General features: G+C 41.7%; 1 protein-coding gene across 2 annotated transcripts in view; it reads right to left on the reverse strand.

The window, feature by feature from the left end:
* YWHAE (tyrosine 3-monooxygenase/tryptophan 5-monooxygenase activation protein epsilon) overlaps window positions 1-27674 on the reverse strand; it is a 153683-nt gene that overhangs the window by 36473 nt on the left and 89536 nt on the right. For both annotated transcript variants that reach the window (XM_053706245.1, XM_053706246.1), the window contains exons 4-5: window positions 24758-24964; window positions 4708-4844 (exon numbers count right to left, since the gene is read on the reverse strand). In XM_053706245.1, the coding sequence (XP_053562220.1) occupies window positions 4708-4844; window positions 24758-24964 (344 nt within the window). The remainder of the gene's footprint in view (window positions 1-4707; window positions 4845-24757; window positions 24965-27674) is intronic.

The following is a 27674-nucleotide window of genomic DNA, read 5'->3' on the forward strand; positions in this document are numbered from 1 at the left end:
GGAGGATTAGGACACAAGGAACGAACAACAATCTCCTGATTAATGTTCTTGTCTGAAAAAACTTTAAGAAGAAAACCAAGTTTAGTACGTAACACCACCTTAACCGAATGAAAAATAAGTTAAGGTGAATTATGTTGTAATGCTGAAAGCTCAGACACTCTTCAAACAGAAGAAATGGCAACAAGAAACAAAACTTTCCAAGACAATAACTTAATATCTATGGAATGCATAGGTTCAAACTGAACCCCTTTAAGAACTTTAAGAACTAAATTCAAACTCCATGGAGGAGCAATTGGTTTAAACACAGGCCTGATTCTAATCAAAGCCTGACAAAAAGATCGAATATCTGGGTTTGTGCAACAAAATAGATAAGGCAGAGATCTGACCCCTTTACGGAAACTCGCTGATAACCCCCCCTTCTCCAATCCTTCTTGGAGAAAAGACAAAATCCTGGGAATCCACAACTACTCTATGCAGTGGCGTATTTAGGTTTTGTGCTGCCCTAGGCACTCAGAATCAGGGAGTAGTAATGTGATTTTTTTTGCAGCATTTTAAAATTACATTTTCACCAGCCACTAGAGTGGCACTCATAGGTTACAGACAGGCTCAGTTAGGTAAAGTTAGAGTCAGGGCTCAGTTAGGGCTAGAGCCAAGGTTAGGGTCAAGCTCAGTTAGGGCTAGAGCCAAGGTTAGGGTCAGGCTCAGTTAGGGTTAGAGCCAAGGTTAGGGTCAGGCTCAGTTAGGGTTAGAGCCAAGGTTAGGGTCAGGCTCAGTTAGGGTTAGAGCCAAGGTTAGGGTCAGGCCCAGTTAGGGTTAAGGTTAGGATTAGGGTCAGAGCTAGACATAACATTATGAATAGGATTATGCCTTGGAAGCTGCAACACATTGAGGTGATTGAAGAGGTTTTGTAAGCAAAAAAAAAAATAAAAAATATGCAAGCTGCTAAAATTAAGCTGTCATGAAAAATATAACAGCAGCAGAGTGAGCACAGGCATGCAGCCATGTTTAGTTGTGTTAGCACTATAAACTTGAGGGTTCTGGCTAGCAACTGCTCACTGATGTTTAACAACTCATATTAGCAAAGAGTTGTGTTTTTTACCAATTGCACCACTGTTAATGTGATGCTTCTAACCTACAACACTTTTTTTTTTAAATCTTTTTTGATGTTTACTTCAGAACCATTCAACATGTTATTGTTTTATCAAGTAAAGTAGACAATTTCCTAGGCCGGGGGTATCGCACATACAGCTTAATTTGAAAACATTCATTTTTAGGGAGACCTTTGAAATACTTTCCCCCAGTAATTGCAATATAAATGAATAAAAAAGCCAATATGAATCTCCGGTCGCATTATGTATTTTAATAAAATGTATAGTGAACCACAGGCCAAAACTCCTGCAACTGTACTCAAAAACAACCGCTGTTATTACACTCACACTGCGGTCGTCATAGACTAAACACAGCCATGTCTCCTATACGGACAAACTGAACAGCTACATCTGATAGCTCTACTGTTTGCAGGGTTTCCTTTAAGGCATTTTATGCTCATCCAAAACACATGTCTAAGAGCCCACAGCACATATGTTAATAACCCAGTGCCTACGTCCTAACTGCCTTAATGTCCCCTACTAAAACTAGGAGAATCTGAGGCACAGTGTAATGAGGTTAGATGAACAAATAAAGTGCCAAAACTATCTCTGAGATCCTCTCCCCCAGAAAAGTTAGCACTTACCTCATTTTCTGCCTGGCAGCAAGGCAGTTCCCATGTTTAAGAGGTCCTCTCCCTCCCATGGACCTGAAAATAAACGAAATTCCCGAGTAAAATCCCTCAGGTTTTCAGGGTTAGAGCAGCAGAGTATGGGAGGCGCAGCGAGAATTATGTCCCACAAGTTCCCATTGCTTTAAAGCCACCAAAGCTCTACTGTAGAGACTGATATGGACTATGGCTACACCCTAGGAAAAAGCAGCACAATCTTGCACTACTTTAAAAATAATAAACTCTTGATTAAAAAATCGAATCTAACACCTCACTTTACCTCTTCCTATCACTAACGTAGGCAAAGAGAATGACTGGAGTGGGAGGAAAGGGAGGAGCTATTTAACAGCTCTGCTGTGGTGCTCTTTGCCGCCTCCTGCTGACCAGGAGGTGAATATCCCATTAGTAATTTAAGATGATCGCGTGGACTCATCGGGTCCTTAAAAAACATAATTTATGCTACCTGATAAATTCCTTTCTTCTGTTGTGTGATCAGTCCACGGGTCATCATTACTTTCTGGGATATAACTCCCTCCCCCAACAGGAAATGCAAGAGGATTCACCCAGCAGAGCTGCATATAGCTCCTCCCCTCTACGTCAGTCCCAGTCATTCGACCAAGAATCAAACGAGAAAGGAGGGTAACCAAGGGTGAAGTGGTGACCTGGAGTATAATTTAAAAGATATTTTACCCTGCCTTCAAACAGCGGCGGGCCGTGGACTGATCACACAACAGAAGAAAGGGAATTTATCAGGTAAGCATAATTTATGTTTTCCTTCTGTTATGTGTGATCAGTCCACGGGTCATCATTACTTCTGGGAATCCAATACCAAAGCAAAAGTACACGGATGACGGGAGGGATAGGCAGCTCATTATACAGAAGGAACCACTGCCTGAAGAACCTTCTCTCCCAAAAATAGCCTCTCGAAGAAGCAAAAGTGTCAAATTTGTAAAATTTGGAAAAGTCCTCTCACACCATCCTATCTAGTCGTTGGGTGCAAGAGAAATGACTGGGACTGACGTAGAGGGGAGGAGCTATATGCAGCTCTGCTGGGTGAATTCCCTCTGCATTTTCCTGATTGGGGAGGAGTTATATCCCAGAAGTAATTGATGACCCGTGGACTGATCACACATAACAGAAGAAAAGAAACATAACTATACAAAGAGGGCTTACCATCTCTCCTCCATCTTTAATCAGAACCAAAATAATTCTTGAACTGCCACATTGCTGCAACTACAATCCATCTGACTAGCTACCCCGAAACCTTACGTCTCTCGCACCCTCAAACCTGTAGGACTGTGAGCTATCTCGGTGCACGGCCCTCTACCTCATGTACTAGATTTGTATTAGTTTGTTATGTTTTGTATTTTATCACAAATCCTTGTCATTGTATAGCCCTATCTTTTGTACCCAGCGCTACTGAATTTTGTGGCACTATACAAATAAATAAATAAAACCCACTCATGATTCAGAAACATACAAAAATAATAATAAATAATAAAACAAAAAACACACAACTTTCCAATGTACTACTATTATCACATGTTCATTTTCTTGCTATCCTTTGTGAAAAGCAGGAAGGTAAGTTTAGTCAAATGCATGCGTTTTTCAGCATTATATGGTAGAAGTTTGGCTTCAATGTTATACATTAGCAAGAGTACTAGATGAAAGCACTATTTCATGTCATGTAGTGTTCCAGACTTGTGCACCACTACCTATCTAGATATCTCTTCAACAAAGAAACAACATGAGAGAAAGGTAAAATTTGATAAAAAGTAAAATGGCAACTTTATTTTAATTGTATTCTCTTTCTGGAATCATGAAAGAAAAAGTTTGAGTTTCATGTTGCTTTTAAAGGGACATTATACACACTTTTTTTCTTTGCATAAATGTTTTGTAGAATTTATATAGCCCCATAGTTTTTTTTGTTTTTTAAATGTATAGTTTTGTTTATTTTGTAATAACATTGCTCTAATTTTCAGACTCCTAACCAAGCCTCAAAGTTTTATGAGAATACCGTCAGCTACCTACTCCAGCTTGCTCCTGTTTGTGTAAAGGGTCTTTTCATATGCAAAGGAAGGGGGAGGGTCTTGTTTCCCACTTGCAGTGGGCTTTCCACCCTACCCCTTTGCAACAGAGCGTCTAAGTAAGTTTTTAAACAGTTTTATACTGGATTTTTATCTCAGTATCTGTGCAGCTAATTCTTTATAGCAGTGTCTATTACATGCAGTTATATGAAAATGAGTGTATACTGTCCCCTTTAAAATCTGGCCTGTTAGGGGTCTGAGTTGTGGAATTAGGAAACACTGTCCTACATAGGGCGGGGTTATAGATTCAAGCAAACAAACTCCATTATGAAACGTGCCGCTAACAAGAAAGGAACACTGAAACTCATTGACAGAATAGCAGACACTCCTATTGAGGAGAAACACAGAAGCTATACATTCTAGAAATGCTTTATGGTCTATGCAAGTGGTGGGAACTAATTTTTTTTTTTTTTTTTTAATTCTCATTTCTGTCCACAATAAATGTGAAAACGATTAACAGCATGAATAAACAATACTACACATTAACAGTAGTAAAAAAAAGAAAAAGAAAAAAGGTGTATTTTCCTTTAACTAAAAGCCATTTATGACAACAGGCCAGCACTTGGACTGGAAGAGACAATGTTAAGCAGTCCGTTTTGGTGTGATGCCTTTTAAAACTTCTAGGGTGGATACGTTTTTGTGCTACCTCACAGAGCAGCATTTTCTACAATTAAAAAAACAAAAACCAAACTACTTGTTTTAAAGGACTTTAACATGGGAGGAACATCCAATCAGTTATTTCCATATCTTTCAACTTCAACATGAAATGACTTTCTACCTTTCCCTCAAAGGCCGGTGAATGCAGAATTGAAGATAATTTTCAAAAAAATAATCAAAGCCCAGAACACCACAAGTTTTACTTACCATCACCCTGCATATCTGAAGTCCATAGTGTCAGGTTATCACGTAACAATTGCATGATAAGTGTGGAGTCTTTGTAACTTTCTTCACTCAGTGTATCCAGTTCTGCAATAGCATCATCAAATGCTGCTTTTGCCAACCTTGAAACAAAACACAACATTAATCATTTTCTACTCCAGAATAGGTCTTGGGTTACAGAGTAATTAGCAATATTTTTTGTAAAAGTTTAGCAGTGTAGGCATTTATATTTCTTACATAGAAAACGGATAAATCAACTTGCCCTGGATTGTTTAGGAAGAAAAATCTGTTTGTGCAGTGCCTGCCACAACCCACAGGTGTTAGCACAATGTTATATTATCTATATGGCTCACACGAACTAGCACTCTCCTGTTGTGAAAAGCTAATTAAAGCATTTGATAAAAGGCTGTCTTTAGTTGCTTAAAAAACAATTTATGCAAGAACTTACCTGATAAATTAATTTCTTTCATATTGGCAAGAGTCCATGAGCTAGAGACGTATGAGATATACAATCCTACCAGGGGGGCAAAGTTTGCCAAACCTATAAATACACCCCTCATCACACCCACAATTCAGTTTAACTAATAGACAAGTAGTGGGGTGATAGAAAAAGGAGTAAAAAAAAAAAGCATACAAAAAAAAAAAGAGGGGAACTGGAAATAAAAAGTGCGCTTTTTATACAAAAATCATAACCACCATAAAAAAGGGTGGGCCTCAGACTCTTGCCAATATGAAAAAACAAAATTTATGCTTACCTGATAAATTTGTTTCTTTTAGACACGATGAGTCCACGGATCATCTTCATTACTTATGGCAAACGTCTGGCAGATGTCCCAGATGTACAATCTTTTTGTCAGGCCTTAGTTAGGATCAGGCCTGTGTTCAAACCAGTTGCTCCTCCATGGAGTCTGAATTTAGTTCTCAAAGTTCTTCAAGGGGCTCTGTTTGAGCCTATGCATTCCTTAGATATTAAGTGGTTATCTTGGAAAGTTTTATTTCTTCTTGCTATTTCTTCAGCTCTAAGAGTGTCTGAACTCTCGGCGTTGCAATACTCTTCGCCTTACCTTATTTTGCATTTAGATAAGGTAGTTTTACGTACTAAACTAGGTTTTCTTCCTAAGGTTGTTTCAGACAGGAACATTAATCAGGAGATTGTTGTTCCTTCCTTGTGTCCTAATCCTTCTCAAAGGACGTCTTCTGCACAATTTGGACGTGGTCCGTGTCTAAATAACAAAATTTATTAGGTAAGCATAATTTTTTTCTTTTTAAAGACACGATGAGTCCACGGATCATCTTCATTACTTATGGGATACAATATCCAAGCTAGAGGACAGATGAAACCGGGAGGGACAAGACAGGGAACCTAAACTGAAGGCACCACTGCTTGAAGAACACTTTCTCCCAAAAGCAGCCTCAGCCAAGGCAAAAGTATCAAATTTGTAAAATTTAGAAAAAGTGTGAAGAGAAGACCAAGTTGCAGCCTTGCAAATTTGTTTAACAGAAGCTTAATTTTTGAATGCCCATGAGGAAGCAACAGCCCTAGTGGAATGAGCCTTTACCCTCTCAGGAGGCTGCTGTCCAGCAGTCTCATATGCAAAATGGATGATACTCTTCAGCCAAAAAGAAAGAGGTAGCCGTAGCTTTCTGACCCTTACGTTTTCCCAAGAAAATTACAAAGAAGAGAACTGATGAAAGTCCTTAGTCGCTTGTAAGTAAAAATTTAAAGCACAGACCACGTATAAATTGTGCAGAAGACCTTTCTGAGAAGGATTAGGACACAAGGAAGGAACAATCTCCTGATTAATGTTCCTGTCTGGAAACAACCTTAGGAAGAAAACCCAGTTTAGTACGTAAAACTACATTATCTGAATGGAATATAAGGTAAGGCGAAGAGTATTGCAATGCCGAGAGCTCAGACACTCTTCGATCTGAAGAAATAGCAACAAGAAAAAAAAACTTTCCAAGATAACAATATCTAAGGAATGCATAGGCTCAAACGGAGCCCCTTGAAGAACTTTGAGAATTAAATTAAGACGCCATAGAGGAGCAACAGGTTTGAACACAGGCCTGACAAAATGATTGTACATCTGGGACATCTGCCATAAGTAATGAAGATGATCCGTGGACTTGTGTCTTTAAGAAATGCATTTATCAGGTAAGTTCTTACATAAATTATGTTTTCTTTCATGTAATTGGCAAGAGTCCATGAGCTAGTGATGTATGGGATAGAAATACCCAAGATGTGGGAGACCACAGAAGAGTCACTAGAAAGGGATAAAAAAAAAAAACGGCTATTTCCGCTGAAAAAAAAAATTAAATCCACAAAAAAATAAGTCTCATAAATTTCAAGAAAAAAAAGACTTAAATCATAAGCAGAAGAATCAAACAAACAGCTGCCTGAATACATTTTTCTACCAAAGACTGCTTCAGAAGATGCAAATACATCAAAATGGTAAGCTTCATACTTTAAAGCCCAAGAAGTTGCGACTGATCTAGTAGAATGAGTTGTAATTCTCTGAGGCAGAGACTGTCCCCCCTCTAAATAAGCCTTGTGAATCAAAAGCTTTAACCAAGATGCCAAATAAATGTCAGAGGCTTTCTGACCTTTCTTTCCTTAGGACCAGACAAAAACAGACCTGAAGTCTTCCCTGAAATCTTTAGTAGCTTCAACATATCTCAAAGCTCTTACAACATCAAAAAATGTACAGATCTTTCAAGAGTATTCTTGGGATTAGGACACAAGGAAGGAACCACAATCTCCCAACTAATTTTATTAGAATCACAACCTTAGGAAGAAATTTCAAGAAAGTCCGCAAAACAGCCTTATCCTGAAAAAAAAAAAAACAAACAGAAAAGGAGACTTGCACGAGCAGACAAATCAGAAACCCTACTCAGCTGAAGAGATACCAAAAGAAACAACATTTTCCAAGCAAGTAGTTTAATATCCAAAGAATGCCATACGGCTCAACAAAGTAGGAGCCTGCAAAGTCTTCAAAACCAAATTAAGACTCCAAGGAGGAGAAATTGATTTAACAGGCTTGATACGAACCAAAGCCTGAACAAAACAGTGAATATCAGAAAGTTTAGCAATCTTTCTATGAAATAAAGAAAGAGCAGAGATTTGTCCCTTCAAGGTACTTGCATACAAACCTTTATCCAAACCACCCCAAAGAAACCAAAATTCTAGGAATCTTAAAAGAATGCTATGAGAATTTATGAGAAAAACAGCAGGAAATATAGGTTTTCCAAACCCGATAATAAATCTTCCTTGAAACAGACCAACCTGTAGCATAGTATTACTGAGTCAGAGAAACCTCTATGACTAAGTACTAAGCGTTCAATTTCCATACCTTCAAATTTAGCGATTTGAGATCCTGATGGAAAAACGTCCCTTGAGAGAAGGTCTGGCCTTAAAGGAAGAGGCCAAGGTTGGCAACTGGACATCCGGACAAGATCCACATACCAAAACCTGTGAGGCCATGCTGGTGCTATTAGAAATGCATGCGATTGTTTCAATATCATCTTGGAGATCACCCTTGCAAGAAGAACTAGAGGCGGAAAAAAGAAAATGTATGCTTACCTGATAAATGTGGATTTCATCCTTACTTGTGGGATTATGCCTCCTGGTCAGCAAAGAGCACCACAGCAGAGCTGTATATATAGCTCCTCCCTTCCCTCCCACTCCAGTCATTCGACCGAAGTTAGGAAGAGAAAGGAAAAGCTAAGGTGCAGAGGTGACTGAAGTTTAACCAAAAATAAAAACCTGTCTCAAACAGGGCGGGCCGTGGACTCGTGTCTAAAAAGAAAAGAAAATTTATACCTATATACCTGATACATTTTTCTTTTTAAAGACACGATGAGTCCACGGATTTCATCCTTACTTGTGGGATACAATGCCAAAGCTATAGTACACGGATGAAAAGGGAGGGACAAGGCAGGGAACCTAGACGGAAGGCACCACTGCTTGAAGAACCTGTCTCCCAAAAACAGCCTCAGACGAGGCAAAAGTATAAAATTTGTAAAATTTAGAAAAAGTGTGAAGAGAAGACCAAGTTGCAGCCTTGCAAATCTGCTCAACAGATGCATCATTTTTGAATGCCCATGAGAAAGCAACAGCCCTAGTGGAATGAGCCGCAATCTTTTCAGGAGGCCGCTGTCCAGCAGTCTCATATGCAAAGCGGATCATATTTTTCAGCCAAAAGGAAAGAGGTAGTTGTAGCTTTCTGACCCCTACGTTTTACCGAAAAAACAACAAATGAAGAAGACGGTTGACGAAAGTCTTTAGTCGCTTGTAAATAAAATTTCAATGCACTGACTACGTCCAAATTGTGCAGCGGACGTTCCTTCTGAGAAGGATTAGGACACAAGGAAGGAACAACAATCTCCTGATTAATGTTTCTGTCAAACAACTTTAGGAAGAAAACCAAGTTTAGTACGCAACACCACCTTATCCGCATGAAATATAAGTTAAGGGGAATGATATTGCTTAATATCTATAGAATGCATAGGTTCAAACGGAACCCCTTGAAGAACCTTAAAAACTAAATTCAAACTCCAAGGAGGAGCAATTGGTCTAAACACAGGCCTGAGTCTAGTCAGAGCCTGACAAAAAGATTGAACATCTGCCAGACGCTTATGCAACAAAATAGATAAAGCAGAGATCTGTCCTTTTAGTGAACTCGCTGATAACCCCTTCTCCAATCCTTCTTGGAGAAAAGACAAAATCCTAGGAATCCTAAACCTACTCCTTGAGTAGCCTTTGGACTAACACCAATAAAGATATTTGCGCCATATCTTATGGTAAATCTTCCTAGTGACAGGCTTACGTGCCTGAATCAAAGCATCTATGACCGAATCAGAAAAACCTCGCTTAGCTAAAATTAAGCGTTTAATCTCCAAGCAGTCAGCTGCAGAGAAACTAGATTCGGGTGATGGAAGGGGCCCTGAATAAGAAGGTCCTTCCTCAATGGAAGCTTCCACGGTGGCAGAGATGACATTTCCACCAGATCGGCATACCAAATCCTGCGAGGCCACGCAGGAGCAATGAGGATCACCGATGCCCTCTCCTGTTTGATTCAAGCAATCACCCGGGGAAGGAGAGCAAACGGGGGGGGGAATACATATGCTAGACGCTTTGGCAGTTCCTTGGTCTTTCAGCCTATCAGCTCGGCCTGGGGATCCCTGGACCCGTACCTCGGAAGCTAGGCATTCTGACGAGATGCCATAAGATCCAACTCCGGCCGACCCCATCTGAGAAAGGTCTGCCTGCTCAGAAAATCCGCTTCCCAGTTTTCCACCCCTGGGATGTGGATCGCCGACAGATGGCAAAAGAGAGTCTCCGCCCACTGAATTATTTTGGCTACCCTCGGTCATCGCCAAGGAACTCCTGGTTCCTCCCTGATGATTGATGTAAGCTACTGTCGTTAAGTTGTCCGATTGGAATCTGATGAATTGGACCGAGACAAACTGAGGCCAGGTCAGAAGCGCATTGAATATCGCCCTAAGTTCTAGAATGTTGATGGGAAGGAGAGACACTGCCTGAGTCCATACTCTGAGCCCTTAAAGAGCCCCAGACTGCTCCCAACCCCAAAAGGCTGGCATCAGTTGTCACAATCACCCATGAAGGTCTGCGAAAACATGTCCCCTGGGATAGATGATCCAGAGACAACCACCACAGAAGAGTCCCTCATCTCCTGATCTAGGGTTATTCAAGGAGACAAATCTGTATAATCTCCATTCCACTGCCTGAGCATGCTGAGGTGAAACCAAGCAAACAGAATGATGTCCATTGCCACTACCATCAAACCAATGACCTCGATGCACTGAGTCACTGACGGCCAAGGATTGGACTGAAGGGCTCGACATGTATTCAGGATCTTTAACCTTCTGATCTCAGTCAGAAAAATGTTCATGGATAGAGAGTCGATTAGAGTTCCCAAGAAGGGTACCCTTGTCTGCGGGATTAAACTCTTTTCCAGATTTACCTTCCACCCGTGAGTTCTCAGGAAGGATAGAACAATGTCGGTATATGACTTTGCTAGTTGATAAGATGACGCCTGGATCAGAATATCGTCCAGATAAGGCACCACAGCGATGCCCTGCGGTCTTAGAACCGCCAGCAGAGATCCCAGAACCTTTGTGAAAATTCTGGGCGCCGTGGCCAGACCGAAAGGGAGAGCCACAAACTGAAAATGCTTGTCTAGAAAGGCAAACCTCAGAAACTTGTGATCTGTGTGTATAGGAACATGAAGATATGCATCCTTTAGATCCACTGTCGTCATAAATTGACCCTCCTGGATCAATGGAAGAATGGTACGAAGGTATAAAATAAGTCTGAACGTTACCTCTTTTTTGGGAACTATAAACAGATTTGAATAAAACCCCTGTCCCTGTATTGGAACGGGACAGATTACTTCCATGAAAAGAAACTTTACTCTGGGGGAAGAATTTCTGAACTCCAATTTGTATCCCTGAGACACTATTTCTAGTGTACAGGGATCCTGAACATCTCTTATCCAAGCCTGCCCCCTACTAGATCTGGTCCTGGATCGGGGGCCGACCCTTCATGCTGACTTGGAAGCAGCAGCAGGCAGACTGGTTGGGTCTCCAAGTGGACTTGGTTTGTGAATAGTTCCCTTCCTGTTTAGAATAAGAAGGGGATACCCTTGAAATTTCGAAAGGAACGACAATTACTCTGTCGACCTCTCTGTTTGGATTTTTTATCCTGAGGGAGGAGATGACCCTTGCCTCCCGTGATATCAGAAACAATGTCCTTCAAGTCAGGTACGAAGAGGGTCTTCCCCTTGTAAGGAATAGCCAAAAGTTTAGACTTGGATGACAAATCCGCAGACCAAGACTTCAACCATAAGGCTCTGCATGCTAAGATGGAAAAGCCCGAACTCTTAGCCGCCAATTTAGTAATCTGCAGAGAAGCATCCGTAATAAACAAATTAGCTAATTTAAGAGCATCAAACCAATAAGCAGCCGCACTGGTAACTAACAATGCAAGCTGCTGGTTGCAATAGAAATCCCTGGTGAACGTAAATCTTCTTAAGGAGACCCTCTAACTTCTTATCCATAGGGTCCTTGAAAGCACAACTATCCTCGATAGGAATAGTAGTCAGTTTGGCCAGGGTAGAAATAGCTCCCTCTACTTTAGGGACTGTCTGCCAAGAGTCCCTAATAGCGTCGGCTATAGGGTACATCTTTTTAAAAACGGGAGGAGAGAAGAGAATGCCAGGTCTCTCCCATTCCTTCACAATAATCTCTGAAGTCCTCTTTGGAACTGGAAAAACAGAGTAAGAAGGAACTTCCAAATATCTGTCCAACTTACTCAATTTCTCTGGAGGAACCACTATTGAGTCACAATCATCCAAAGTCACCAACACCTCCCTCAGTAATAGGCGGAGGTGCTCAAGCTTAAACCTGAAAGAATCAGTCAGGGGTAAGGCACTCCCTGAGTCAGAAAGTTCACCTTCGGATAGAACCTCCGTACCCCTCCAACTCAGAACCCCGGGAGGGCACGCCCGCGATCGCCATCATAGTATAAGAGGCTGCATTCACTACGTAGTTGTCCCTTCTTGTACGCTTGCCTGCGATATGGGAAAGGCAGATAACGCATCAGAAAGCGTAGAGGACATAACTGCAGCTATGTCCTTTAACGTGATTGCTGTAGAAATCGGTGAAATACATGGCACCGCTTGAGCAAATACCTCCGGATGGAGTTCCCACTCCCCCGGATGAAAGGTCTGCCGACTTAGAAAGTCCGCCTCCCAGTTCTCTACTCCTGGGATATGGATAGCTGAGAGATGGCAAGAGTGAACCTCTGCCCATAGAATTATCTTTGAAACCTCCAACATTGCCAGGGGACTCCTTGTTCCCCCCCTGATGGTTGATATAGGCTACAGTCATGATATTGTCCGACTGAAATCTGACCGCAGCTAGCTTAGGCCAAGCCTGACGAGCATTGAATATCGCTCTGAGTTCCAGAATGTTTATCGGAAGGAGGGCTTCCTCCTGAGTCCACGAACCCTGAGCCTTCAGGGAGTTCCAGACTGCGCCCCAGCCCAGAAGGCTGGCATCGGTCGTCACTATAGTCCATTCTGGCCTGAGGAAACTCATTCCCCTGGACAGATTGACCCGAGATAACCACCAGAGAAGAGAATCCCTGGTCTCTTGATCCAGATTTAACAGAGGAGAAAAATCTGCCACTGATTGAGCATGCAAAGTTGCAGTGGTCTGAGATGTAGGCGGGCAAACGGAACTATGTCCATTGCCGCTACGATTAGGCCGATCGTTTCCATAGACTGAGCCGCTGACGGCCGAGAAGTGGAATGAAGAACACGGCAGGAAGTTAGAAGCTTTGATATCCTGACCTCTGTCAGAAAAAATTTCATTTCTACTGAATCTATCAAGAGTTCCTAGGAAGGAAACTCTTGTGAGAGGAGAGAGAGAACTCTTTTCTCTGTTCACTTTCCACCCATGAGACCTCAGAAAGGCCAGAACAATGTCTGTATGGGACATGGCGATTTGAAAAGTCGACGCCTGGATCAGAATGTCTAGGTAAGGAGCCACCGCTATGCCTTGCAGCCTTAGAACCGCCAGAAGGGACCCTAGAACTTTCGTAAAGACTCTTGGCGCTGTGGCTAACCCGAAGGGAAGAGCCACAAACTGGTAATGCCTGTCTAGGAAGGCGAACCTGAGGAAATGATGATGCTCTCTGAATCGGAATGTGGAGATAAGCATCCTTTAAGTCCACGGTAGTCATATATTGACCCTCCTGGATCATAGGTAGGATGGTTCGAATAGTCTCCATCTTGAAGGATGGGACCCTGAGAAATTTGTTTAGGATCTTGGGATCCAAGATTGGTCTGAAAGTTCCCTCTTTTTTGGGAACTATAAACAGGTTTGAATAGAAACCCTGCCCCTGTTCCTCTCTTGGAACAGGGTGGATCACTCCCATAACCAGTAGGTCTTGAACGCAACGTAAGAATGCCTCTCTCTTCATCTCTCACAACTATCTGCAAACCAGATAAAATCTCCCATTTGGAGATGAACCTTTGAATTCCAGAAGATATCCCTGGGAAACAATCTCTAGTGCCCAGGGATCCTAGACGTCTCTTGCCCAAGCCTGGGCGAAGAGAGAAAGTCTGCTCCCGACTAGATCCGGTCCCGGATAGGGGGCTACTCCTTCATGCTGTCTTAGGGGCAGCAGCTGGCTTTTTGGCCTGCTTCCCTTTGTTCCAAGTCTGGTTAGGTCTCCAGACTGGTTTGGACTACGCAAAATTTCCCTCTTGTTTTGCATTAGAGGAAGCTGAAGCTGTGCCCCCCTTGAAGTTTCAAAAGGAACGAAAATTATTCTGTTTGGTCCTTAATTTATTGGACCTATCCTGAAGAAGGGCGTGACCTTTTCCTCCAGTAATGTCAGAGATGATCTCCTTCAGGCCAGGCCCGAATAGGGTCTGTCCTTTGAAGGGGATGTTAAGAAGCTTAAACTTTGAAGTAACGTCTGCTGACCAGGACTTGAGCCATAGCGCCCTACGCGCCAGAATGGCAAAACCTGAATCCTTAGCCGTTAGCTTGGTTAAATGAAAAACAGCGTCAGAAATAAAGAAATTAGCTAACTTAAGAGCTTTAATCCTGTCTAAGATATCAGCTAACGGGGTCTCCACCTGTAGAGCCTCCTCAAGAGACTCGAACCAAAAAGCCGCTGCAGCAGTAACTGGGGCAATGCATGCAAGAGGCTGGAGAATAAAACCTTGACGAATAAAAATTTTCTTAAGGAGACCCTCCAATTTTTTATCCATAGGATCTAGGAAAGCACAACTGTCCTCGACTGGGATAGTTGTACGCTTAGCTAGGGTAGAAACGGCTCCCTCCACCTTAGGGATCGTCTGCCACGAGTCCCGTATGGCGACATCTATGGGAAACATCTTTTTAAAAGCAGGGGGGGGAGAGAACGGTACATCTGGTCTATCCCATTCCTTAGTAATAATTTCCGAAAACCTCTTAGGGACTGGAAAAACAGTGTAAACAGGCACTGCAAAGTATTTGTCCATTTTACACAATTTCTCTGGAACTACAATGGGGTCACAGTCATCCAGAGTCGCTAAAACCTCCCTGAGCAATAAGCGGACGTGTTCAAGCTTAAATTTAAACGCTATCATTTCAGAATCGGACTGAAGTAAAGCCTTCCCTGAATCTGAAATGTCACCCTCAGATAGAAACTCCCTTGCACTGGCTTCGGAGCTTAGTGAGGGTATCTCGGACACAGCTATTAAAGCGTTAGAAAGCTCTGTATTTGTTCTAGCCCCAGAGCCGTCTCACTTTCCTTGTAACCCTGGCAGTTTGGACAATACCTCTGTGAGGGTAGAATTCATAACGGCCGCCATGTCCTGTAAGGTAAAAGAATTAGACGAGCTAGATGTACTTGGCGTCACTTGGGCGGGAGTTATAAGTTCTGACACATGGGGAGAGCTAGATGGCATAATCTCCCTTTTTTCAGTCTGAGAATTCTCTGGTGATAAATCTTTAAAAGCCATGATATGGTCTTTATAGTTTATAGATACTTCAGTACATTTGGTACACATTCTAAGAGGGGGTTCCACAATGGCTTCTAAACATATTGAACAAGGAGTTTCCTCTATGTCAGACATGTTTAACAGACTAGTAATGACACCAGCAAGCTTGGAAAACACTTTAATAAATGTGAAACAGCAATTAAACAAAAACTGTACTGTGCCTTTAAGAGAAAAAAAACTAGCACTTAAACTGGAAAACAGTGTTTAAATGTAGTAAAGTCTTCGAAATTTTTACAGTGTAAGGGACTAAAGCAACATCGCACCCACTTGCAAATGGATGATTAACCCCTTAGCCCCCAAACCGGATAAAAAACGTCAACCACCGGTAAAAGACAGTTAAGTACCTTGCCACAGCTCTGCTGTGGCTCCTACCTGCCCTCAAATACGATTAGGGAAGAAATAAGCCCTCTATAGTGGTCCTCCGATGCAAGAGGGCTCCTCTAGGGAAGCTGGATGTCTCAGTCAAAGAAACTGCAACTAAAGCACGAAAATAAGCCCCTCCCACCATGTACTCTATGTCAGAGGGGCCTTAAGTAAATACTCCTAGGAGTATCTGACTAGCCATGTGGAAAACTAGGCCCCAACTAAAGACTTATCAACCTCAGAGAAAAAAACATCCCATTTATGAAACATGTAAACGTTTTGTTACTAATTAATATGAGTATTAACATGAGGATTACCCTATTTTGTAAGCATGATCCCAGTCGTTGCAAAATCACTGCATCTAGCTTACCTCAAATACACAAGGTCCTGTCAGCATTTTCTAGAACTTATCCTTTCTCTAGAAATAAAAGTACTGAACATACCTCAAAGCAGGTAGTCTGCAGACCGTTCCCCCAACTCAAGTTATCCCATACTCTTCAGTCATGTGTGAGAACAGCAATGGACCTTAGTTACAAACCACTAAGATCATCAACCTCCAGGCAGAACTCTTCTTCTAATTTCTGCCTGAGAGTAAAAGAGTACAACGCCGGTACCGTTTAAAAATAACAAACTCTTGATTGAAGGTAAAACTACACTAAGTCACCACATATCTCTTTATACTTCCTATCTTGTCGAGAGTTGCAAAGAGAATGACTGGAGGTGAAGGTTAGGGGAGGAGCTATATAGACAGCTCTGCTGTGGGCGTCCTCTTTGCAACTTCCTGTTGGGAAGGAGAATATCCCACAAGTAATGGATGAACCCGTGGACTGGATACACCTTACAAGAGAAAAACCTTCGGAGTAGTCACAGGAGGTTTATAGACAGAATTTAAACGTTTACTGGTTTTAGTATAAAGAGGACCAGATTCCTTAACCCCTTAATGACCACAATGTACCCTGTATGTCACTGGTCGTTAAGGGTTTTTTCAGGACATAAAAGCACAAGTCTAGCAAGAACACGCTATAAATGCACTCCCTCCAGCAGGCTTTGTGGAATAGAGCAGTCTCAACGCTGGTGGCAAGACCGTGCTATAAAACAATCAAGTCCCAAAAAAAGGCCAGTGACATACAGGGTACGTCGCTGGTCCTTAAGGGGTTAATATCCAAAGTTATTAACACTTCTTTTAACAAAGAACGAACATACTCAATCTTAAAAAGATATGATTTATCAGTGTCAATGTCTGAAGTAGGATCTTCTGAGTCAGAGTGATCCTCATCAGAGGAGGATATATCAGTAGGTTACTTGTCATTACAAATTTCATCAGTATTATGAGAAGCTTTAAAAACAGAATTTATGCATACCTGATAAATTACTTTCTCTTGCGGTGTATCCAGGCCACGGATTCATCCTTACTTGTGGGATATTCTCATTCCCTACAGGAAGTAGCAAAGAGAGCACACAGCAAAGCTGTCCATATAGCTCCCCCTCTGGCTCTGCCCCCCAGTCATTCAACAGACGGTTAGGAGAAAAAGGAGAAACCATAGGGTGCAGGGATGACTGTAGTTTTAACAAGAAATTTTAACCTGACTTAATTGCCAGGGCGGGCCGTGGACTGGATACACCGCAAGAGAAAGTAATTTATCAGGTAAGCATAAATTCTGTTTTCTTTTGCAAGGTGTATCCAGTCCACGGATTCATCCTTACTTGTGGGATACCAATACCAAAGCTTTAGGACACGGATGAAGGGAGGGAACAAGACAGGTAACCTAAACGGAAGGCACCACTGCTTGCAAAACCTCTCTCCCAAAAATAGCCTCAGAAGAAGCAAAAGTATCGAATTTGTAAAATTTGGCAAAAGTATGCAGTGAAGACCAAGTCGCTGCCTTACAAATCTGTTCAACAGAAGCCTCATTCTTGAAGGCCCAAGTGGAAGCCACAGCTCTGGTGGAATGAGCTGTAATTCGTTCAGGAGGCTGCTGCCCAGCAGTCTCATAAGCAAATCGGATGGATGCTTTTCAACCAGAAGGAGAGGTAGCCGTCGCTTTTTGACCTCTCCTCTTACCAGAATAGACAACAAAGATGATGTTTGTCTGAAATCCTTAGTTGCTTGTAAATTCAAAGCACGAACCACATCAAGATTGTGTAAAAGCCGTTCCTTCTTAGAAGCTGGATTAGGACACAGAGAAGGAACAATGATTTCCTGGTTAATGTTCTTATTAGAAACAACTTTAGGAAGAAAACCAGGTTTGGTACACAAAACTACCTTATCTGCATGGAACACCAGATAGGGTGCATTACACTGCAAAGCAGACAATTCTGAAACTCTTCGAGCAGAAGATATAGCTACCAAAAACAAAACTTTCCAAGATAATAACTTAATATCTATGGAATGTAAAAGTTCAAACGAAACCCCTAGAAGAACTGAAATAACTAAATTTAGACTCCATGGGAGGAGCCACAGGTTTATAGACAGGCTTGATTCTGACTAACGCCTGTGCAAACGCTTGAACATCTGGTACTTCGGCCAGACGCTTGTGTAAAAGGATAGACAGAGCGGATATCTGCCCCTTTAAAGAACTAGCTGATAAACCTTTCTCCAATCCTTCTTGGAGAAAAAACAATATCCTTGGAATCCTAATCTTACTCCACGAGTAACCCTTGGATTCACACCAACAAAGATATTTCCGCCATATCTTATGGTAAATTTTCCTGGTGACAGGTTTTCTAGCTTGGATCAGAGTATCTATGATTCAGAGAACCCACGCTTGGATAGAATTAAGCGTTCAATCTCCAAGCAGTCAGCTGCAGAGAAACTAGATTTGGATGCTTGAATGGACCCTGTATTAGAAGATCCTGCCTCATTGGCAGTGTCCATGATGGGACAGATGACATGTCCACTAGGTCTGCATACCAAGTCCTGCGTGGCCACGAAGGCGCTATCAGAATTACTGAGGCCTTCTCCTGTTTGATTCTGGCTACCAGCCGAGGGAGAAGGGGAAACGGTGGAAAGACATAGGCCAGATTGAAGGACCAAGGCGCTACTAGAGCATCTATCAATGCCGCCTTGGGATCCCTGGACCTGGAACCGTAAAGAGGAAGTTTGGTGTTCTGACGGGACACCATCAGATCCAACTCTGGATTGCCCCATAGCCGAGTCAGCTGAGCAAATACCTCCGGGTGGAGTTCCCACTCCCCCGGGTGAAAAGTCCGACGACTTAGGAAATCCGCTTCCCAGTTGTCTACTCCTGGGATGTGAATTGCAGATAGATGGCAAGAGTGATCCTCCGCCCACCTGATTATCTTGGTTACTTCCTTCATCGCTAAGGAACTCTTTGTTCCTCCCTGATGATTTATGTATGCTACAGTCGTGTTGTTGTCCGACTGAAATCTCATGAATTTGGCCGCCGCTAGCTGAGGCCATGCCTGGAGCGTGTTGAATATCGCTCTCAGTTCCAAAATGTTTATTGGGAGAAGAGACTCTTCCAGAGACCATAGGTCCTGAGCTTTCAGGGAGCCCCAGACCGCGCCCCAGCCTAACAGACTGGCATCGGTCGTTACAATGATCCACTCCAGTCTGCGGAAGCACATTCCTTGCGACAGGTGATCCTGAGACAACCACCAGAGAAGAGAGTCTCTGGTTTTCTGGTCCAGTTGTATTTGAGGAGACAAATCTGCATAATCTCCATTCCACTCATTGAGCATGCACAGTTGCAGTGGTCTTAGGTGTATTCGAGCAAAAAGGACTACGTCCATTGCCGCTACCATTAATCCGATTACCTCCATGCACTGAGCTACAGATGGCCGAGGAATGGAATGAAGAACTCGGCAAGTGGTTAAAAGCTTTAATTTTCTGACCTCAGTCAGAAATATTTTCATTTCTACCGAGTCTATTAATGTTCCCAGGAAGGGAACCCTTGTGAGCGGGGACAGAGAACTTTTTTCGGTGTTCACCTGCCACCCATGAGACCTTAGAAAGGCCAGAACAAAATCCGTATGAGCCTTGGCTCTGGGAAAAGACGCCTGTATTAAGATGTCGTCCAGATAGGGTGCTACTGCAATGCCCTGCGGTCTTAGTACCGCTAGAAGGGACCCTAGCACCTTTGTGAAAATTCTGGGAGCGGTGGCCAACCCGAAGGGAAGGGCCACGAACTGGTAATGCTTGTCCAGAAAAGCGAACCTTAGGAACTGATGGTGATCTTTGTGGATAGGAATATGAAGGCATGCATCCTTTAGATCCACGGTAGTCATATATTGACCTTCCTGGATCATCGGTAAGATTGTCCGAATGGTCTCCATCTTGAAAGATGGAACTCTGAGGAATTTGTTTAGAACTTTTAGATCCAGGATTGGTCTGAAAGTTCCTTCCTTTTTGGGAACCACAAACAGGGTTGAGTAAAAACCCAGTCCTTGTTCTGTAATTGGAACTGGATATATCACTCCCATCTTGATTAGATCTTCTACACAGCGTAAGAACGCCTCTTTCTTTGTCTGGTCTGTAGACAGACGAGAAATGTGGAACCTTCCCCTTGGAGGAGAGTCCTTGAATTCTAGAAGATATCCCTGAGCAATTATCTCTAATGCCCAGGGATCGGGAACATCTCTTGCCCAAGCCTGAGCAAAGATAGCGAGTCTGCCCCCTAGCAGATCCGGTCCCGGATCGGGGGCTACCCCTTCATGCTGTCTTAGTAGCATCTGCAGGCTTCTTGGCCTGTTTACCCTTGTTCCAGCCCTGCAAAGGCTTCCAGGTTGCCTTGGGCTGTGAAGTATTACCCTTTGCGGTAGCAGAGGATGAAGCAGGACCGCTCCTGAAGTTGCGAAAGGAACGAAAATTAGCCTTGTTTTTAGCCTTAAAAGGCCTATCTTGCGGGAGGGCATGGCCCTTTCCCCCAGTGATATCCGAGATAATCTCTTTCAACTCGGGCCCGAAAAGGGTCTTTCCCTTGAAAGGAATATTCAGTAATTTTGTTTTAGGCGACACGTCGGCCGACCACGATTTAAGCCAAAGCGCTCTGCGCGCCATGATGGCAAAACCAGAATTTTTTGCCGCTAACTTAGCCAATTGCAAAGCGGCATCTGTGATAAAAGAATTAGCCAGTTTTAGAGCCTTAATTCTTTCTATCCATAATTTCGTCATGAGGTCTCCGTCTGGAGCGACTCCTCCAGCACCTCAAACCAGAAAGCCGCTGCAGTAGTTACAGGAATAATGCAGGCAATAGGTTGGAGAAGGAAACCTTGTTGAATAAATAATTTTCTTTAGTAAAACTAATTTTTTTATCCATAGGATCTTTGAAAGCACAACTGTCTTCAATTGGTATGGTTGTGCGCTTGGCTAGTGTTGAAACTGCCCCCTCTACCTTAGGGACCGTCTGCCACGCGTCCCGCCTGGGATCAGTTATGGGGAACATTTTCTTAAAGATAGGTGGGGGAACAAAAAGGTACACCTGGTCTTTCCCACTCCGTAGCAACAACATCTGCTACCCTCTTAGGGATCGGAAACGCATCAGTGTATACAGGGACTTCTAGATATATTTGTCCATTTTACACAATTTCTCTGGGACCACCATAGGGTCACAATCATCCAGAGTTGATAAGACCTCCCTAAGTAGAACGCGGAGGTGTTCCAATTTAAATTTAAATGCTAGTGAATCTGATTCTGCCGGCTGAGAAACTTTTCCTGAGTCAGAAATTTCTCCCTTAGACATAACATCCCTCGCCCCTACTTCAGAGTGTCGTGAGGGTACATCAGATAAGCCTCCCAAAGCTTCCGACTGCTCCTCATCTGTTCTCAAAACAGAGCTATCGCGCTTTTTAGGGAAAACTGGCAGTTTGGATAGAAAGGCCGTAAGGGAATAATCCATGACTGCCGCCAGTTGTTGCAATGTAATAGGTGCTAATGCACTAGAGGTACTAGGTATCGCTTGAGCGGGCGTAACTGGTGATGACACATGGGGAGAGGAAGGCGGACTATCCTCATTACCTTCAGTCAAAGAATCATCTAGGGCTATATTTTTAAGTGACACAATATGATCTTTAAAGTGTATAGACACATTAGTGCACTTGGGACACATTTTGAGTGGGGGTTCCACCATGGCTTCTGAACACAGAGCAAGGCTTTTCCTTAGTATCAGACATGTTTAACAGATCGGTATTATACACAAGCAGGCTTGGAAAACACTTTATGTAATAAAAAATACAATTTGCAATAAATGGTACTGTGCCTTTAAGATAATAAAAGCGCACACAATTTTACAAAATGGTGAAAAATGAACCAAATCTCTTGAAAAATTTTACAGTATGTGCCTAATGCTTCGATATGATTGCACAGCAAGATTCAGCCTGATTAACCCTTTAATGCCCAAACCGGAGCCGCCTAAAGCCTACCTTCCCTCAAGGATTGAATTTGAGAAAAGCAAGCCTCCTGAAGTCCTCAAGCAGTCTCTGGACCCATGTGAAGCAGCATGCAGGGAAATCTTGTCAGAATAAACTGCGCAACTGAGGCGTGAAATTAGGCCCCTCCCACTCCGGAGCAGTGGGGCCTTCAGAACCCAATTTAGGTGACTAAAAATAATGCCATATGGAATAAAACCCTCATAAACACATCAAAAGTGCTTAAAAGTGTTAAAAGTGTCAATAGAGTATTTTTCTAAACAAAATAATCGATTGCCCTGCTAAAGTGATAACCAGTCTATTGAGCCCACTTAAATAAGCCTCTAGTTCTATACTAAGTTTCAGAACATGGCTTACCCTTCCCACATGGGGAATCTTGTCAGTCTTCTAGCATTATCTTGTCTTGACTAGAAAAAATATGACAAACATACCTCAAAGCAGTTAAGCCTGCAAACTGTTCCCCCCAACTGAAGTTTTCTGGTACTCCCGAGTCCTGTGTGGGAACAGCAATGGATTTTAGTTACAACATGCTAAAATCATTTTCCTCAGTAGAATTCTTCATCATATTTCTGCCAGAGAGTAAATAGCACAAACCGGTACTATTTAAAAATAAACTTTTGATTGAAGATATAAAAACTACAAATCTAACACCACATTCACTTTACCCTCCAGTGGAGATGCTACTTGTTAGAGCGGCAAAGAGAATGACTGGGGGGCGGAGCCAGAGGGGGAGCTATATGGCAGCTTTGCCGTGTGCTCTCTTTGCCACTTCCTGTAGGGAATAAGAATATCCCACAAGTAAGGATGAATCCGTGGACTGGATACACCTTGCAAGAGAAAGACCTTTTACGTTTATTTAAAGGCGGTATTAGCAGCCATAGCCTTCGGTATCGCCTCAGCAATATTTTTCATATCAGGGATATCATGTACTTTAGATGTTGAACGAACAACAGATACTGTACTAGCACTAATAGAAACCTTTTCTGCATGCAAAAGCTTATCATGACAACTGTTACACACTACAGCTGGAGATATAATCTCCACTAGCTTATAACAGATACACTTAGCTTTGGTAGAACTGTGTTCAGGCAGCATGGTTTCTACAGCAGCTTCTGAGACAGGATCAGATTGAGACATCTTGTAAAAATGTTAAAAAAAAAAATTAAACAGAAATATCTTATTTCCACATATAACCGTTTCTGGAATGGGAAAAAATGCAAATGCTAACATTGGCAAAAAAAGCAAATAGCATAGCCCTCTGAGCATAAAGGTGGCAAGGAGCATATAGGAAGTGAGGTAAAATAAAACTTTTTTTGCGCGAAGTATGACGCACGATGCAAAAGGAAGTTGAGAAATTTTTTGGCGCCAACAAACATTCGGAAATGATGCAACTCGCGTCAAACACAATTTCGCACCAAATAACCTAGCGTCAACTAAGATGCAGGAAATGATGAACATGCGTCATGACAGGCGCAGATTCGCGCCCCAAATTTCTCGTGCCAAGAATGACGCAATAAATCGCATTTTGCGCCCTCGCAAGACTAATTTGCCTGCAAGTTTACCAAAGAAAAAAGTCAAAATGGAAAAAAAAAAAAAAAAAAAAAAAAACTATACCCCAGGTAAGAGAGATTCCTAAAACATGATTCCCAAAACAAAACTGCTGGACTGCAAAGGGAAATACACACTCAGACCTGAATGAGAATTGGGCTTCAGAATGCTTAGAAGCGCTTATAGAAGAAATCATAAAAATCAAGCGCAAACTAACTTCACCACCTCCATAGGAGGCAAAGTTTGTAAAACTGAATTGTGGGTGTGATGAGGGGTGTATTTATAGGCATTTTGAGGTTTGGGAAACTTTACCCCTCCTGGTAGGATTGTATATCCCATACTTCACTAGCTCATGGACTCTTGCCAATTACATGAAAGAAATAGGGCAGAAATTTCGAGGTTTAAATGTTATAAAGTATATTAATATAACAATGTTGGTTGTGCAAACCTGGGGAATGGGTAGTAAAGGCGTTATGTATCTTTTTAAACAATAACAATTTTTGAGTTGACTGTCCCTTTAACAAAGGGAATGTTTCTATAACCCAGAGAAAATATCTTAATTGGTTAGAAAGAAAAAAATTTGTGGTGTGTTCAGCACAACACTTCTCAAAAGTGTAACATGACTTTCCATAAGAATAACCTTTAGGTCTACAAAAATTGGTATATGCATAATATAACTATTCTGGTTTAACATTTTACACTTGAGTCTTCTTATGAATATTTTTTTCCGAGAACTAAAGTTTCTTCTTATTCTTTAAAGGGACATAAAAACACAAAATAAATGCTAAATCGAATGATGCATTCAAACAAAAGACGGGAGCTGCAACTTTGTAACTACCTGCTCTGCCGTGGCCAATTAGGGACAGTTATAAATAGGTCAGTAGAGTGTGCAGCCAATTGCCGTTTGAAATATAACCGTGTTCTGCACTTCCATTTTGAACGGGAACTGAAAACTTCACAATTTCCAAATGTAATTATAGGAGACAAAATAAATATAGTATATTGCAGAGGTTTTTTTTCTATATATACCATTTATCATTTTATATTACCATCTCAAACTGTTAAATTTTCCTTTGACAATTTAAAAATCAAGACAGAAATGGCTATTGACGTTACTTTTATTTATTTTGCAAGTCATAACTCAAACCAACAATTACCTGCAGGCACGGTCAGGAGAATTAAGAATTTCATAGTAGAACACAGAGAAATTAAGCGCAAGACCTAAACGAATGGGATGTGTTGGAGGAAGTTCTGTCATTGCAATATCACTTGCAGCTTTATAAGCTACCAAACTGTTCTCCGCAGCCTCCTTCCTGTCATTTCCTACAGCAAATTCTGCCAAATACCGGTGGTAGTCTCCTTTCCTAAAAAAAGTAAGATTGAGAAAAATTGATTAAAAAGGTTTTTAACAAGCATTACAGAAAATAAGTGAAAGTTTTTTAATTGATTACTTCAAAATTACATTAGGCACTAAAACAGTCTCAACTGTGCTGATTAACTGGAGAATAAAGCCATTTTTAAAGTCTTATACTATATTGCAGCAGTTGAAAATCTCATTGCAAATTAGCTGCAGAAAAATATTTTTTTTTTTTTAAATTTATCTTGAATAAATTTGTTTCCTTTGTTCTTGGTCTAACATCACATAAGGTAAAAAAAAACTGTAGTTTAAAAAACATAATTTATGCTTACCTGATAAATTTATTTCTCCTGTTAAGTGTAGTCAGTCCACGGGTCATCCATTACTTATGGGATATTAACTCCTCCCTAACAGGAAGTGCAAGAGGATCACCCAAGCAGAGCTGCTATATAGCTCCTCCCCTCTACGTCACACCCAGTCATTCTCTTGCACCTAACTAATAGATAGGATGTGTGAGAGGAGTGTGGTTATTAAATTTAGTTTTTTATTACTTCAATCAAAAGTTTGTTGTTTTAAACAGCACCGGAGTGTGTTGTTTCTTCTCAGGCAGTATTAGAAGAAGAATCTACCTGAGTTTGTGTACGATCTTAGCGGACGTAACTAAGATCCATTTGCTGTTCTCGGCCATTCTGAGGAGAGAGGTAACTTCAGAACAGGGGACAGCGGGCAGGGTTCACCTGCAAAGAGGTATGTTGCAGTATATTATTTTCTAAGGAATGGAATTGACTGAGAAAATACTGCTAATACCGATATAATGTAAGTACAGCCTTAAATGCAGTAGTAGTAACTGGTATCAGGCTGTTATGTATGTATGTTGGCACCAAAGTATTTCTGGGGAATGGCACTTCACTAAGAAAATACTGTTTACATATAACTCTAGCCTCTGCAGTGATAGCGACTAGCAACAGGCTTTTATTCTTATTCATATATTTAAAACGTTTACTGTCAGGTTAATCGTTTTTTTCTCTGAGGTACTTGGTGAAAATTTATGGGCATTATTTTCCACTTGGCTGTCGTTTATTTCTCCAACATAGGTGTGTCCGGTCCACGGCGTCATCCTTACTTGTGGGACATTCTCTTCCCCAATGCAGTAGTAGCAACTGGTATCAGGCTGTTATGTATGTATGTTGGCACTAAAGTATTTCTGGGGAATGGCACTTCACTAAGAAAATACGATATACATATAACTTATAGCCTTTCTGCAGTGATAGCGACTAGCAACAGGCTTTTATTATTATATCATATATTGAAAACGTTTACTGGCAGGTTAATCGTTTTTCTCTCTGAGGTACTTGGTGAAAATTTATGGGCATTATTTTCCACTTGGCTGTCGTTTATTTTGTATAAAATCAGTTACTGAGCTTCCCCACTGCTGTATTATGAGTGGGAGGGGCCTATTTTGGCGCTTTTACTACGCATTAAAAATTCAGTCACAGTCTTCCTTATTCTCCCTGCATGATCCAGGACGTCTCTACAGAGCTCAGGGGTCTCCAAAACTAGTTTGAGGGAGGTAATCACTCACAGCAGACCTGTGAGACTGTGCTTTGACTGTGATAAAAAACATATTTATTTGATTTGTCAATCGTTTTTTAGTATTAAGGGGTTATTAATTCATTTGCTGATGGGTGCTATCCTTTGCTAAATTAATGCATTTCATATGAAAAATTGATTGCTATAACTAAACCGGTTCATTGTTATATCAAGGTGAAAGTTTTTTTGTGTGCTTTTAAAGGCACAGTAACGTTTTTTATATTGCTTGTAAATTCATTTGAAAAGTATTTTCCAAGCTTGCTAGTCTAATTGCTAGTTTGTTTAAACATGTCTGACACAGAGGAATCTCTTTGTGCAATATGTTCAAAGGCCAAGGTGGAGCCCAATAGAAATTTATGTACTAATTGCATTGATGCTACTTTAAATAAAAGCCAATCTGTACAAGTTAAGCAAAATTCACCAGAGAACGAGGGGGAAGTTATGCCGACTAACTTGCCTCACGTGTCAGTACCTGCATCTCCCGCTCAGGAGGTGCGTGATATTGTAACGCCAAGTACATCAGGGCGGCCATTACAAATCACTTTACAAGACATGGCTAATGTTATGACTGAAGTTTTATCTAAATTGCCAGAACTTAGGGGTAAACGAGACCACTCTGGGGTGAGAACAGAGTGCGCTGATAATGCTAGGGCCATGTCTGATACTGCGTCACAAATTGCAGAACATGAAGACGGAGAGCTTCATTCTGTGGGTGACTGATCTGATCCAAATAAACTGGATTCAGACATTTCAAATTTCAAATTTAAGCTGGAAAACCTCCGTGTATTACTAGGGGAGGTGTTAGCGGCTCTGAATGATTGTAACACGGTTGCAAACCCAGAGAAAGTATGTAGGTTGGATAAATATTTTGCGGTACCAACGTGTACTGACGTTTTTCCTATACCTAAGAGACTTACTGAAATTGTTACTAAGGAGTGGGATAGACCCGGTGTGCCTTTCTCACCCCCTCCTATATTCAGAAAAATGTTTCCAATAGACGCCACCACACGGGACTTATGGCAAACGGTCCCTAAGGTGGAGGGAGCAGTTTCTACTTTAGCTAAGCGTACCACTATCCCGGTGGAGGATAGCTGTGCCTTTTCAGATCCAATGGATAAAAAGTTAGA

The sequence above is a fragment of the Bombina bombina genome, chromosome 3 (assembly GCF_027579735.1).
Source record: "Bombina bombina isolate aBomBom1 chromosome 3, aBomBom1.pri, whole genome shotgun sequence".
NCBI lineage: Eukaryota > Metazoa > Chordata > Amphibia > Anura > Bombinatoridae > Bombina > Bombina bombina.